General features: G+C 40.1%; 1 protein-coding gene across 8 annotated transcripts in view; it reads left to right on the top strand.

Moving 5' to 3' along the window:
* Positions 1-15,167, top strand: part of SNTG2 (syntrophin gamma 2) — a 301,906-nt gene that overhangs the window by 199,710 nt on the left and 87,029 nt on the right. For all 8 annotated transcript variants that reach the window (XM_089531045.1, XM_089531046.1, XM_089531044.1 and 5 more), the window contains one exon: positions 5,659-5,786. In XM_089531045.1, coding sequence (XP_089387171.1) covers positions 5,659-5,786 — 128 coding nt within the window. The remainder of the gene's footprint in view (positions 1-5,658; positions 5,787-15,167) is intronic.

Genomic DNA, 15,167 nt, shown 5'->3' with positions numbered 1-15,167 from the left:
CCCACTCTCGATTTGTTCAAGATGCTTTGGCATGTGAGACAAAATGAAGGTCTCCTTTTAAAGCCCTGCTTTACTACCTCTGATCAGAATTCTGGGAATATCAATATTCCTCATTGCAGAGATAAAATAAGATATGATACGATAAGGAAGGGTAGAAGGGAGAACAACCCTCATATTTATGTTTTCCACATCTCCTTATTTCTCATTCTGTAAACAAAATATTGCTTGAGGGCAACTTCAGAAGTTTAACAGTTCAGAATAGTTTCAGAATAATGTTGCTGTAAATTACATAATTGGAAGATGTGTGCCAGCCAGGCTTTTGGAGAGCTCTATGAAAATAATAGGCATAAAAATAATATATCTTAATTACATATTTAAGGCCCCAATATTGTTCTGTTCTCCTTGCCAAATGACCAGTAATATTTTACTCCAGTGTCCATTAGGTTAGAACAAATATTTTAGAAATCTGAACTTCTGATGTGTGGCTATGTGTTTATTCTTCCAGAGATAACCTTAATTGAAGCTTAAATTAAATTACTGCAAGAGACCTGCGGAGTTTGTTTGTTTCTTTTTCTTGTAGAGCTGCACAATCATTGACAGAACTAAAATAGAAACTTGCCCAAGCACTGCAAATCATCTGTCATCGCAACATGAAAACCTGACAGCTCTAACCAACTGTGATCCTATTTTATCTTCCTCATGTATGCAGTGGGCACATTGCTACAAAAAGGCTGTCTGATTAGTTCTGCCACTTACATGGGAACTGGTTGCTTGACCCCACTTTCAGCTACTGAATAGTATCACACATATTCCTTGTTTTTCAGCATCTGCTACTGCATGAAAGAAGGCACTAATACTCTGCACCATATATTTTTTAATTAAAAAAATGCAATGTCTTGCTTTCACTTTGCATTAACAGTGGCTTCATAAGTAAATACAAAAACCAGCTTTTCCACTAGGTATACAATAGGATAAAATCCCTCTGAATCACTGAGTTCATTTGACTTGTTTTTCCCCTGGTTGAGGGAGCGATTTCAGGTAAGATCGTGCTCCAGAAATAATCCACTAGTGGCCATCAACCCACCCCAAGAATGCCACTGGAACTATGCTATGTCAGGACAATGTGTTCCCTTTAGAGTTCCCCTTGAATGAGGTTAAGATATGTCACAGTAGTGTCCCAGGGACATTCTGGTATGGAAATTATGGTTAATAGAGCTGGGAGAAGCTCTTCTCCTACCATTAAAGAAAAATACAGTTAAAAAATTAAAGGAGGGGAGAGAGAGAAAGAGAGAGAGAGAGATGCCTGTTGTTCACTGTCAAGTAAATGAACAGACTAACGCCTTCCCAACCAAAAAGTTGTAAAAAAAATAAAGGTCCTTCAGTTACTTCAAAGTTTCTGGGTCCTCAAATCAGCTCCTCTTCAAAATGTTGATGGTAAAGGTTTAAAAAATTGACAGATTTTGTTCAGATTGACAGGTTTCATTCATATTGACAGTCCTCTGTTCCCAGTTTTCGAATGCCATTCTACATCTCTGTGGAGCATCGTGTATGGCCAAACTATGGTGGGCCCTGAGTATCTGCAGTAGTTTGGTTCCAGGATACACACACACCCACACCCACACACCAAGGATACCAAAAACTGTGGATGCTCAAGTCCCATAGAATACAGTGGCATAGAAAAATGGTGTCCCTTATATAAAATGGCAAAATCAAGGTTTACTTTTAGTAATATATATATATATATATATATATATATATATGAATGAATATTTTCAAACTGTGGATGATTGAATCTGTGGATCATGGAGACAATTGTATATGTTACACATAAGTTGAATATGTGTTTCAGTATTCCACTGCCTCTACTTCTCTGCCCGAAGAACATAAGATATTAGAGAGTATTCAACCTGAACATGTGGGGGAAGAAATCCTTCTTTCTTAAGGAAACATATCAGGATACCAATTGTTTTATTACTGTTTTGTGAAAGGAAAGATGTTAAGAAGCCCACCTTTCCAGTAGGATCATCAGATATCCCTATGAATGCATGGGCTAAGTTGAGAAATAATGTTTGAAGTTTTAAGGCTGAGATCCTGCATCTGGGTTGTGCAGGAGAAATCTCTGCAAATAGAATTACACATTGATTGTGTTAAGCATTGCAATGCTTGTTGGATGCACAAGCCAATGCACAATTCAATGTACACATCACCATCACCACACAGGCACCTCCAATTATTTCATCTAAATGCAGACATTCTGTGCCAGACAAAAACTCATCAACCATTTCCTTGTAGAGCATCAATATGCACAAAACACCCACAGGATTCTGGCCTCAGTGTTTGGGTTCATAATATGTTATATCTAAATATTTAGTTCAACTTTAGTAGACAGTAGTGTTTCACTTGACAGAAAATTTTTGTTTCAAAGAATGACAAGTGAGCATTTTCATGAGTCCTGTGTTGCAAATCATTTAAATTCTTCTAGCAAAGGCATTTTAACTCTTCACTTCTTATCTGTGATATAACATTCTGAATCCTTTGAAATTGGTTTAATTGTCTGGCCTACTTCAAATAAAATTTATGTCCAATGCCAAGTAAATAGGGATTGGATGTTGTATATATTGATTCATGTATTCATTCAAAAACAGTGCCCTGCTGCTGTATAAACTAAGATCTGTGATACTTTCAGTGACCTCTGTTGGGTGTGCTAAAGAGAGCTGACATGATTGAGACAATGTAGTCTCCTGATGTTTCTATTTTTAATAAAATGGAAACACAACAGCTCCAATTTTAGTAATATAATGGCACATGGGTATTGATTCCCTGAACTCTCTTTGCTCTTTCTTGTTTTAAATCCCCATTCCGAGTTGTTTTTTGCCCTTTTAGGAAAACTGCTGTATGTTTTCCCCATGAGGTGAAAAGTACTTTCATAGAGTAAAGCCATTTCGATAGAGAAATGTGAGGGGGAGGTGGCACGGGTATGAAAAAGATAACGATAGAGACAGTCTGTCAAAAGTGTGTAAATTCCCACGAGATTTCTCATCCCCAGCATGTGAACAACCTAAGTGCTTTCAGGGCAAGGGTTAGGTTTGGTTAAATGTTTCTCCATGAAACAAACATCTTCTCTTTTTGTGAAGCAAACCACACAGCAAATGCAGAGCAACTGTGAAAGTTGCAGACAACCCATCCAGTGCTTCTGGATGGCAGCTATGGTAGTTTAGCTATGCAGTGTTCAGTAGGTACAGTCTGCACAAAACCAAAAAGAAGGAAGAGAATGAAAAGGCTGGAGGTTGGAGGGGGATTACTCCCAAATAAGGGAGTAGATGATCAGGAGGTTGACAGAACACAACCAGAAAATAGTGGAAAAACAAGGGGCCCAAGGGTGGTGGGGAAGGTTGGATAGGTTTACATGGTCTTGAAGTTCATCAAGGGAGACTGAACATCTAGCCATCACCTATTGGAAAACTTATTTAAACCTTGGACTTAGAGGGGCTTTTTTTAACACCACAAAAACATGTTAAAGTTGAGCTTGTTCTTCATCAATTATCTTTTTAAAAAGACACTGAATATAAGTTCATAGTTATAGGGCGTTGTCAGTGCTATATCAGCAAGTACAGTGTCTGGTGATTTAATAAGGAGAGAGGTTAAGCATAAGTGACAACTTCCTTACTAATCCCAAACCAGCCTTCTAGAACACAGTGCAGATTATAGAGTGAAGGTGTATGAGGCATATATCAAAATGGCTGTATCTCTGAGTTCCTCAGCAGTAAGCAACTATTAGCCCACCTTCTTCACCCTACTCAGTGCATTGTTTCTCATGTGGCAAAGAGAAGAGCAATGCACTACCATTGTTTTTCATATAAAATACAGAAATGTCTACTTTGAGATATTTGGATTTATCACATTTCTCTAATCATAGTCTCCAATGTTGATTGCAAGACTTTTGCATCACCAAAAGATTGCCTATATAAAATGTAGCTGATGAACATGGCATGAAAGGTGCACTGTAACATTTCCAATTGAACATAGTGCAAAACGGAATAAGTCAAAGATCTACATTGTCTATTGTTGCATGTTAATATGCTCCCTTTTTTGGCTACATGTAATTATTTTTTCATGGACTAACGAAAGTGATTTTTTTAAAAAAAATGCTTTCTTTTGCTTGGTTCAGTCTTAGTTGACAAGCATAGTAATACTTTTGCTGTGGTTTACAGTTTTAGGTAACAAAACTGTACATCAGTTCCAGTGCACACATGGCAATCTTGCTGATGTCCTGATACATATCTTCACAATTCACTAACAGGGTTTCTTAGTGACTCTGCTACTTAACTAAGGCCCGTTACAGACGGGCACCCTAGTACATGCTCGGCACGTACTAGGGTTAGAAAAGGGCACCCTTTCTGGACGCCCCTAACCCTAGTATGCGCCAAGCGCATACAAAATGGCGGCACCCGTTCTACATGGGCACTGCCATCTTGACATCGCAGACGCCTAGCGTCCGCATGTCGCGCAGCAGAAATGACGCCGTGAGTGCACCATTGGTGACTTGTGGAACCATTTCCGCACCACAAGAAGAAGCTGCATTTTGCAGGAATCGCATGGTTCGTCCGCTGCAGTTCCCGGACGCAGCAACCAGTGGCGCCAGCAGACTGCCCTTTTTGGGCAGTCTGTAAAGCGCCTAAGTATACATAAACTTCAGTTATGTAGAAGATGATATGGTATTCTGGTGACTTATTATTATTATTATTATTCCCTGTTTATACCCTGCCTTTCGCCTTTCTCCTGTAAGGTGACTTACAAAATTAAGTTTAGTATAAATGTACTATTATAAAGTTAAAAATCAATTAAACTTTTTTCTTTTAAAAGTACATAGTTAAAAACAGTTTAAAATACATTTTAAAGTGTTTTTAAAATATAATTAAACCATATGGAGTAAAAACATAGCACACCACTTTGAATACCTTTCTGCCATATGATAAATATACCATGTGCCCCCCACCCACAGATTTTGTTGAACTATAACTCCTGTCAGGCCTTGCCAGCATTGCCAGTGTGGGTGAGGAATATTGGGAACTATAGTCCGTCAATATCTGAAGGGGTGTGTGATTCGCACCCTGTCATAGATGCTGCATATTCTTCCAATTAGCTAAATATATATCTTCTTGCAAAGCTATTGGTGTCTGCATGAAGGACTTTGCATTAATGGTTTTTAAAATCAAGTTATGGTATGCAAATTTTAGGTTTAACATTTTTCAAACATTGCGAAAGCAACAAAATAAGTGTTTCATGATCAGAACTGTCCTCTTGCATTGTTATGTTAATGAAGTGAATAAGACTTCTGAGAAAACTCAGCATGCAAGTTAGCATTATTTATGTTGTGAACTAAATGTGAGACTTTTGCTTTTATCAGAAATAAAAGCTATTCTACTATTGCACAAATAATGAGGGGAAATGAGCTCAAATAGTCTACAAAAGTTCTATTTTTAAATAAATGATTATTTTATTTCTTTTCTGTACTCTGAAATTCCTAGGCAATGGTATTGCTCTACCTTATTAGCTTTAGAGAAAGGCCGCATCCGCACATAAATATTCATAAGGCTTTTTTTCTCATTGCAGAATCCAATAGATTATGCTTACTTATTCTCATTTATTATTGTACAGGCACCATCATCGCCTTCTTCACCCATAGCTAATGAACCAAAATATGAGAAGCGCTGGCTGGACACCTTATCTGTTCCTCTGTCGATGGCTCGAATCTCGAGGTATAAAGCTGGAACAAATAAATTAAGGTTTGTAATCTGAAAGAGAAGAATTAGATTACCTACCACACACAGCTTCTTTCCTATGAAAGTACTGGCTGTTTGAAAATATGACATGGACAACGGAAGTCTATGGCTTCCATTCATGCAAGAAATCTGGACTTTTACAAAACTAATAAATAAACACTAGCAAAAATCTACTTATTATTATTAATAATAATCATTTATTTATCATTTATTTAAAGTATTTTTACCCCACTGTTCAGCCAAAAAGATTCCCAGGGTGGCTTAAAAATAGCTGATATGAAAGTTTCCTGCCTTCATATCTCAGACAGCTGAGTGTGTAAGAAAGAGGAATAGGGCTGCATCCACACTGCAAAAATAATCCAGTTTGACTCCATTTTAACTGTCATGGCTCAATGCTATGAAATTCTAGGAATTATAAGTTTGAGAGGCATTTAGCCTTCTCTGTCACAGAGCTGTGGTGCTACAACAAACTACAGTTCCCAAGATTCTATAGTACAGTGGGCCCTCGGTATACATGAGGATCCGTTCCGGATCCCCCCATGTATGCCAAAATCCGCGTATGCTGAAGTCTCATTGACCTCAATGGTGGTGCAGCCACATGGCTGCGCATCCATTGGGGACAATGGGACTTTGCCTCCCCAGCCACGTGAAGCATGCCTTACCTTCCTCTCCTCCTCCTCCAACTCTTTCTCCTTCTTTCGGTCAGGGGCATGGTGAGGCCTAGAGGGCAGGAAGTAGAGCGGTGGAGCCTCAGTGGGGCTGGAGCCAAAACGGACCTTGGACCTTTCTTCCATCCAGGTCTTCCTTCCACCCTTATGAGGCCTAGATGAGCTCCTCCGACTGCCCTAGTGGCCACGCGATTGTCCAGGCCTGACACTGGGGACAGCAGGAACCACGAGACTTAGGTGTCCCTTGGATGGAAGGAAGGGACCTGGATGGAAGAAAGGTCCAGGGGTGGCACCCTGGAGTGTCTATTCCTGGAGAGGGGGTGCTCTGGGGCTCGGCTGAATGACCTCATGGTCCTTTTTGGCTCCGGGCCCACTGAGGCTCCACTGCTCTACTTCCTGCCCTCCAGGCCTCGCCATGCCCCCGACCAAGAGAACGAGAAAGAGTTGGAGGAGGAGGAGGAGAGGAAGGCAAGTTAGGTTTCGCGTAGCTGGGGAGGAGCCCCTTCTCTAGGCTATGTCTCCCAGGTGGCCACCTTCTCCTCCTCATTATTATACTTTATTTATATAGCGCTGTAGATTTACACAGCGCTGTACATACAAACAATAAAATCGATCAAAATTAAACCTGCCAATGGCGTACATCCTACAAAATACATATAAAACAACAGATAATAATACAAGAAAGAATTAGATAAAACTAAGCAGACAACAAATTAAAAAGATCAAATCAAATATCAGATAACAATCGAATAAACTATCAAACAATCCTAACAATCATAAACATTTCTCCTCCTTCTGCTGCCACCTCTTCTTCCTCCCTCCTCCTCCTTTTCCTTTTCCCACTCCCACCTCTACCTCCGCATCTTCTTCCTCCTTGTCATCCTCTTTTCTGCCGTGCTGCATGCATGCCTTCCTCCTCTTCCTCCACCCCCTCCATGGGCTTGCCATCCACAGATGCTCAAATCTGCAGGTGGCAAATCTGCGTGTAAGGAGGCCCCACTGTGCTGAGCCATGGCAGTTAAAGTAGTGTCAAACTGGATTATTTTTGTAGTGCAGGTGCATTTTAGGATACTTTTAAATTCATTGAAATAAATCCTATTGAATCAAATGGCACTTACAACCAGGTAAAATGGAGAAACCACAACAAATGCCAAAATCTCAACTCCACTAGCTTTAACCCAAGCTATCAAAACTGAGTACAAAAAAATAACAAGAAATACTGGCTGGATGCCTTATCTGTTCCTCTGTCAATGGCTCGAATCTCAAGCTACAAATCTGAAATGTTATTACATGCTAAACTTCCTATATAGCATATGATGAATTTAGAAGTGGGCAATTATCATTTTGTAACTTATTTGTGCTATGGGAATACCTGAGTTGTATCCAGTGATAATGGACATTATACCTGCCATAAAATCTGGAAGTGTTTTTTTAAAAGCTATGTTCAAAATCTTTTGTTACCTCCACTCCTTGATTTTTCATATTGTTCTTTGTACTGTTTACTGTCGAAATGCCAGACATTCTGATGTGCAAAAGGCTGAGACTGGAGACATGACATGCAAAAATCCAAACTACATCCTTCTGGGTAATACATATACCTAGGAGAAAGCAGAGGGCACACTTCTAACACAATGTACTGCTAACCCTTGTGTCTAGTGACCTCCAAGTCTGGTCTCCTTGATTACAACCTGATTACTATGTTTCATAAAAGTGGGATAGTTTTGTTTGTCATTATTAAGCTGATTTCCCCACTCTGCACTTCAAATGCAGGTGATGGCCTTTTAAAAAAAATCTTTCAATCCCCTTCACTTCTAGGTGTTGAGTTCGCTTCCCCTAATATACAGTTCTCTTCTGGCCTTTATGGCTTGCTGTGAGTGTGTGTGTGCCTTCAAGTCACCTGTTGTCTTATGGCAACCCATAAATTCCATAAGGTTTTCTTAGGAAAGAATACTCAGAGATGATTTTGCCAGTTCCATCCTCTGAAATATAGCCTACAGCACCTGGTATTCATTGGCGGCTTGCTGCCGCCAGCCAAATGTAAGATGAAATCTTTAAAACAACAAACCTTTATAGTCCCTGTGTCAGTCTTATGGTCTATAAGCTCCAATACAAAAAGGAAATGGAGTAAGAAGGGAAGGGAAAAAACAAGCAAACTGCAGCTCCCACATTTACAAAGTTCTTATGAAAACCAGCTTGAATTGAAACAGTTCGTGGAGGGTAAGATAATAATATTTATGAATTAGAAGGCTCTGGTATCATCAGAGCAGATGGAGGGACTCATCAGCTCTCCATCTCTCCTTTTGCTGTAGTTCTGAATACTCTGTACAGTGTGTTATCACACAACATGCAACAATGTGAACATATTGGGCAATTCTTTCTAAGAAGGTATACTGGTTTGTCCCATCATACCCACTGCTTTGAAAATCATCACAAATGTTTAGTGGGAGCTTCTTCAAATATATTTCTTGGGGGGGGGGGGGAGAAGCTGAACATCTTTGCTAGTCTAGTCTAACAGAATGCCAGCCTATGTTTGCCATCAGCCCTTGGGAGCACATGCAAGACAGATTTTCTTGCTTTCTCCCACATTAAGCAGTGAGCCACTAACATAAAATGACCGTGATATTGTCATTCTAGTGCCTTAGATGGAGATCTGTTCAGTGACATGCTCACTACCTCATTCTAAATAAACTTTTTTTTCACCCCAAATATTATCCTTCCTGACTGGTTCCAGATTTCTGCAGACAACAGAGATTGCCTATCCTAAAGAAATAAATATCTTATCTTGGGTGCTTCATCATCTCTGTTGTTCGCTTTAATCTTGTAAACTACATCATGTCAGTATTTTTGACACTATTGATTGTAACATCATGTTTTTCACAGATAGCTATTATGTTCATGTACATCTGTATTGTTTCATAGAAATCTTTCAAGCAATGAGAAGACTTCAGTGCTCTTATGAAGTGACTGAAATACATTCTCAATTCCATGTCTTCTCTCATACAGCCATATATATACCTTGCATATAATTGTTATATATGAAACAGCATATATTGTACAGTGTGCCAGTGTCATATGTGAGTGCACTATGCATGGCTTTCAGCTTATGCTGAAAGATGCGCACCGGAAGGGGCAAATGTTTTCAATGAGTCTTCAGCATACATGGTATTTCCCTTACACGGGTGTCTGGAACAGATCTGCTGCATAAGGGAAGGGTGCACTGTATATGTAATCCTTAAGAACAAAAGTAAAATTATTCTTATGCAATTGATTTAAGAATGCTACAGGTAAGGAATAATGTAACTTTATATAATGGCCAGAATTCTTTTAGTGGTCTTATGCATGTGTATGTTTCCCTTCCAAAGTGACTGGATAGCTTTGTCCAATGCAGAATGACCATATTCAGTTTGAGGCTGCAGAAATGGTGCATGGATGCCATTCTGCATGTATGTTATATATGGATGTGCTTGGATGTACATATATGTTGCTCATGGATACACATAGATGAGCATGCACATTTGGCTGTACATTCTAATGAGGCAGTGTTTCACTATCACAATGTAACAATGTGAGCAAAAAAGTTACACTCCATCTCCTCCCTGTAGAACAGGGGTAGGCAACCTGTGGCCCGCGGGCCGGATGCGGCCCAGCGAGGCCTTGGGACCAGCCGCAGCCCGGTCCTGCCGCCGATTGCCACCGGGGCCTTTGGCCTCTTGCGCGCAGGGGCAAGGGGGGCAATTGTCTATAGACGCCTCAGAAACATGCATTTATATTAACATTTTTTTAAAAAATCAGCAATTTTTTTTTTTTGCGTGTCCTCCACTTTTTTTTAAAAAAAGTGTCCACCATTTGAAAATGTTGTCCTGCATTTGTCCCGGTTTATTTATTTATTTAAATTTTTTAAAAAATTATTTAATTATTTATTTTTTGGCTTCGGCCCCCCAGTTGTCTGAGGGACAGCAACCTGGCCCCCGGCTCAAAAAGGTTGCCTACCCAAGCTGTAGGATCTCAGCTAACATAGTCCATTATCACTTACCATATATACTCGACTATAGGTCAACCTCATGTATAAGTCGAGGGCAGGTTTGGAAGACCAAAATTATGGATTTTGAAATGAGTCATGGATAACTTGAGGGTAAAATCTAGGGGTGTGTAGCAATGGGATGAAGTAAAGCAAAACAATGCCAAATAACTTACAAAATTCTGGCAGGCATAACAATTTGTGCTCACCTTAAAGTCTGGATGGATAAGAGAATAGAGGGTCAGTGCATTCAGGACAGATTACACTCTCACCTTTCACACTTAATAAGTGCTGTTTAGGAAAGGAAGGTGAAAGAAATGGGAGGAATCAGTAAGTTTATGTACATATTTAAGATAGACAGGTCACTCTTCAAGGAAAAGGCCTCCTAAGAAGCTTTGCTTTTAGTTGGGCTAAGCAGAGTTAAAATGAAAACTTCCTTCTCCAGTTGTAATAATAAAAATATATTATTATTATTATTATTATTATTATTATTATTATTAGGACTGGTTTGGGAGAAGGGTGGGAAAATCTGTCAATTTCACTTTCTTCCAATTCAGTTTTCAAACCTTGGTATATTGCTCTAGTCAGCTCCAACAGATGCAACTATTTCTACTATGTAAAGAACTATGTTGTATCTGCCTACTGATTAAGCTGATGAGTCTCTCAGGCAGGCTCCTCACTAAGGGTGTGTGGGGCATGTGGACTGCACCAGGTGACAACTCAGAAGGGGGGTCTGCTTTCTGGTGTGGAGTGGAGTGTCACACCTCTCTGAGAGTAAGACAGGACACCTGGAGATTGAAGGTCTTTGGAAGGACTGGATTTACCCACCCAGAAAAGGCAAGGAGGCTGGCCAGGATGCTGTTGGCATACATGCCATGGCAAACTCCTAGAGGCCTCCACCACTGCCAAATACACCTGGACTCCTTTGGGACTTGCAAGCAAGGTGGGTAGAGCAGAACCACCTGATATGGACAGTAATTTTGGGTGACCCAGAGCACCAGCTGTCACTGGCAAGTAGACCAGAGCCTTTCTCTTCCATACCTTCCCAATCTACTCCTGCATGCCATTAGCCTAGTGGCTCCAAGGCTGGGGGTGACAGTATGAGCTAGGTGTACTGGGGTGACACCAACCCTAGAGATGCCACTGCTCTCATGAAAAAAGGGAGGGGGATCTAATTCAGTGCCAGTTATAGATGGGTTCCAAAGCCAAATTTAAGCACTGAGGACTTAAAGCCCTCAGCTTAGGTGGGTGGAATAGTCAGTTTCAGTTTCTCCAGACATATTTGAATTTCTTTAAAAAAACCCCTCAGATTCTTTCCAGCACAAATGAGAACATTTACTAAAACAAACAAACAGAAAGCAAATGTAGCAAAGTTGAAGAAAGAGAAAATATCCTCAGTCACCACTGTTTGGGAGCCCCTCAGTAGGAGGAGCCAGTGAGACATCTGCCACACAATTCTGAATGAGATACGTATTTCTTTTACTACAATTTAGTACTTCATCGGTTTTCCAGAGAAGATTCCTGTGTACACTGTGTACCATTTCTTAATTTATGCAAGTCATGTGTGACTGAGCTTGAGAGGCAAGCTGGCACTTCTCAAGATTTTCCACGTGAGCAGGACAGCGTACTCAGAAAACAGCTTAAAATCTTCCTCCTCTTTTGTTACATTTAGGTTCTTTCTGTTATAATAGACCTTATGTGGTCTATTATATTTGCAGTATCTACAGCTATTGTCTGCTTCACAAGACTTGATGATCAGCATGTGATAAATCACAGAGGAGGAAGCAGTAGTGAATTAACAGTAGAAAAGCATCAAAACACAAGCACATCCAAAAGACACATTGCAGTGATGTCTTTATTAAGCCACCCAAAAGGCACAAAGCATATTACACTAGTTCTCAAAGCTCACTGGCTTCTTAATCAGGCAAAGATGTTAAAAATCATACATGAGAAGAAAAACAGTGATGATATTCAGACTTTGTGAGTCTCAGGTTGGATTCTTCATACCCCATAGTAGTTCACAGATAAAAACCAGAAGACATGAGGCCAAGCAACATCAGAATGTGATTGAGATGGCAAAAGTTACAATGCAGAAGCTAGGAGAGGCTGCAGCAGTTTGCATCTGCCTCAATCTGCTGGGAAGGGCAAGATTCTGCTCCTGATGATGATGATGATGATGACTATTTTTGCACTTTGAACTCAATTTGTAGAAACTGAAGGAAGCTTATGACAGCTTATGACAAAGCGGGAAAGGAGGAGGAGGGGAGATGTTGTAAAAACAGCTGAAAATGGGATGACAGAGGATTAATTATACTACCCTGCCAAATTGGGACAGTTGGAGGACATGACTCTTGTTTGAGATGTTTGCTGAAGATGGCATTTAAATCTTCTTGAGAGAGGATCAATGAATAGATGCCTCAAAACTTTTTGGCAATGTGGAGCCTGAGAACAAAGGCAGTGAAAACCACAAAATAAAATGGCTGGCTCCTTTGGCAATAGGTAAGCTGAAAAATGTGTGTGACATGAGCAGTGAAACTATTTCTCAAGGATGTGCAAATGCCTCAGACGTGTATTTGTATCACATTTCCCTACTTTGGTGACATTCACCCTAGGGATGAGCAAATTTGGCTGGTTCTTAGTCTTCAGAACCACTGGCAGATTGTTTTTGGTTAAACCTGATGTATTTACAAACTTCCTGAAGGGCTGTAAGTTCTCATAAATGGAAAATTCCAGGCAGATGGTAAGAGAGGCAAAGGTACTGCTTTGGGGCTGACAGTTCAGCTTTAAATCAGGGAATGGCTTTGCTTGCCAGTTGCAGAGCTTTGGGGAAAGATGCTGGAGGAACATAACTATTACTTCAGTTACTTCTATGCTCTTTGTTGTCTGCCTGTGATGGCAGCAGTCATGCTCAGATCCTATGTGGCTTCTAAGAATGCCTTGACAACCATCATTAACTGGAAGATAGTGTCCCACTGCTGGCTGTTCAGTGAATCACTGACACTCTTAAAACTGGCTTCTAAGAAGCAACACAAAAAACAATGTTTTTGTAAAGAAATGGAGAACAAATTTGCCACCTAGTATCTGAGCTAACTGTAGGCCTCCCCTTGCTTTGTGAGTGACAGAATATGTGTATTAGCATTGATATGCAACAAAGAATAATTGAAATCTGCTGCTTGTTTGATATTCTTATTCATGATATTTTTCATTAACTGGCCCTCATTCATCCAGAAAGTTCAGCATCTCACACAATACATACAACCCCTTTAGAACAACTCATAGAATCATAGAATCATAGAATCATAGAGTTGGAAGAGACCACTAGGGCCATCCAGTCCAACCCCCTGCCATGCAGGAAATCCAATTCAAAGCATCCCTGACAGATGGCCATGGTGTAGCAAACTAGATCTGGGGTTTAAGATGGTTCTGTTACTGTTTTAAGTATTATTATTATTATTATTATTATTATTTATATCCTGCCCCTCTACAGAATGCAATCGGGGTGGCTTACAGGAATTAAAAATATACAATCCAGATTCCTTAAACCAACCCCCCCTTAAAAAAAATTAAACAATATGAGAATTAAAGCATACATTTAAAAGACAATAAACAACAGACAATGACCGAAGTGAGATTGGAGTTCAGCAGTTAGATTTTCCATTTCCAGGGAAGGTCTGCCGGAAGAAATCCATCTTTACAGCTTTTTTAAAGCTGTTTAGGATGGTAATATGACGGATCCCATCCGGCAGGCCGTTCCACAATCTGGGAGCAATAGCCGAGAAGGTCCTCTGGGAGGTTGTGGACAGCCTTGTTTTATAAGGCTGTAGCAGATTACTCCCAGAGGATCTAAAAGTGCAGAGAGGATTGTATGGAAAGAGGCAGTCCCAAAGATAGGTTGGACCCAAGACATTTAGGGCTTTAAAGGTAATAGTCAACACCTTCTACTGGGCCCGGAAACTGATGGGCAGCCAGTGGAGTAATCTTAAAATTGGTGTTATATGGTCTCTTCTAGATGTACCAGAGACCAGTCTGGCTGCCATGTTCTGTACTTGTTGAAGTTTCCGGACCAAGCACGAGAGTAGCCTCATGTAGAGTGCATTACAGAAATCAAGACGTTGAGGTTACCAGTACATGTACCACGGTCTCAAGATCCCTGACTTCCAAGAAAGGGCGCAGCTGGTGTATTAGCTCGAGCTGATAACAGGCACCCCTGAGCCTGTTAACAGCATGTGAGCCTCTCCAGACAAAACTAGATGCTTGTTCAGCATAAATTAATGAGCAAATTAATTACATGGATAATAGAATGTTAAATATTGATGATGACTATAGTAAATCACAAGATAGATGATCATGATATCACCTGAGATAAGAAATCTTAATTAACTGCAACAGTTGTAACCAAGTAAACTATTAATCATTAAACTTGTACAAGTTTGCGTATAGATAAAAGAAAAGTTTTGAATTTTAAAAAAGCCTACTTTCTTTCACACAAATCTGTTAGTCTTAGTTTCCATTTCATCAATGATATTTACATAAATGTTGAGTTACTAAGATCTGTTTGATGTAATGGATCTAGTCTCATTGAGATTGTCAATTGGGTTTAAATCCAGATGAGAATTATGCAGCTCTCCAGATGTTGTTGGACTGAAACTCCCAGCACTCTCCCCATTTGCCTATGCTGATTGGGGCTGCTGGGCGATG

The sequence above is a fragment of the Sceloporus occidentalis genome, unplaced genomic scaffold (assembly GCF_023333645.1).
Source record: "Sceloporus occidentalis isolate IW3139 unplaced genomic scaffold, rSceOcc1.0.p SCAF_6, whole genome shotgun sequence".
Taxonomy (NCBI): Eukaryota; Metazoa; Chordata; class Lepidosauria; order Squamata; family Phrynosomatidae; genus Sceloporus; species Sceloporus occidentalis.
This window is presented reverse-complemented; position numbering and strand designations above follow the sequence as displayed.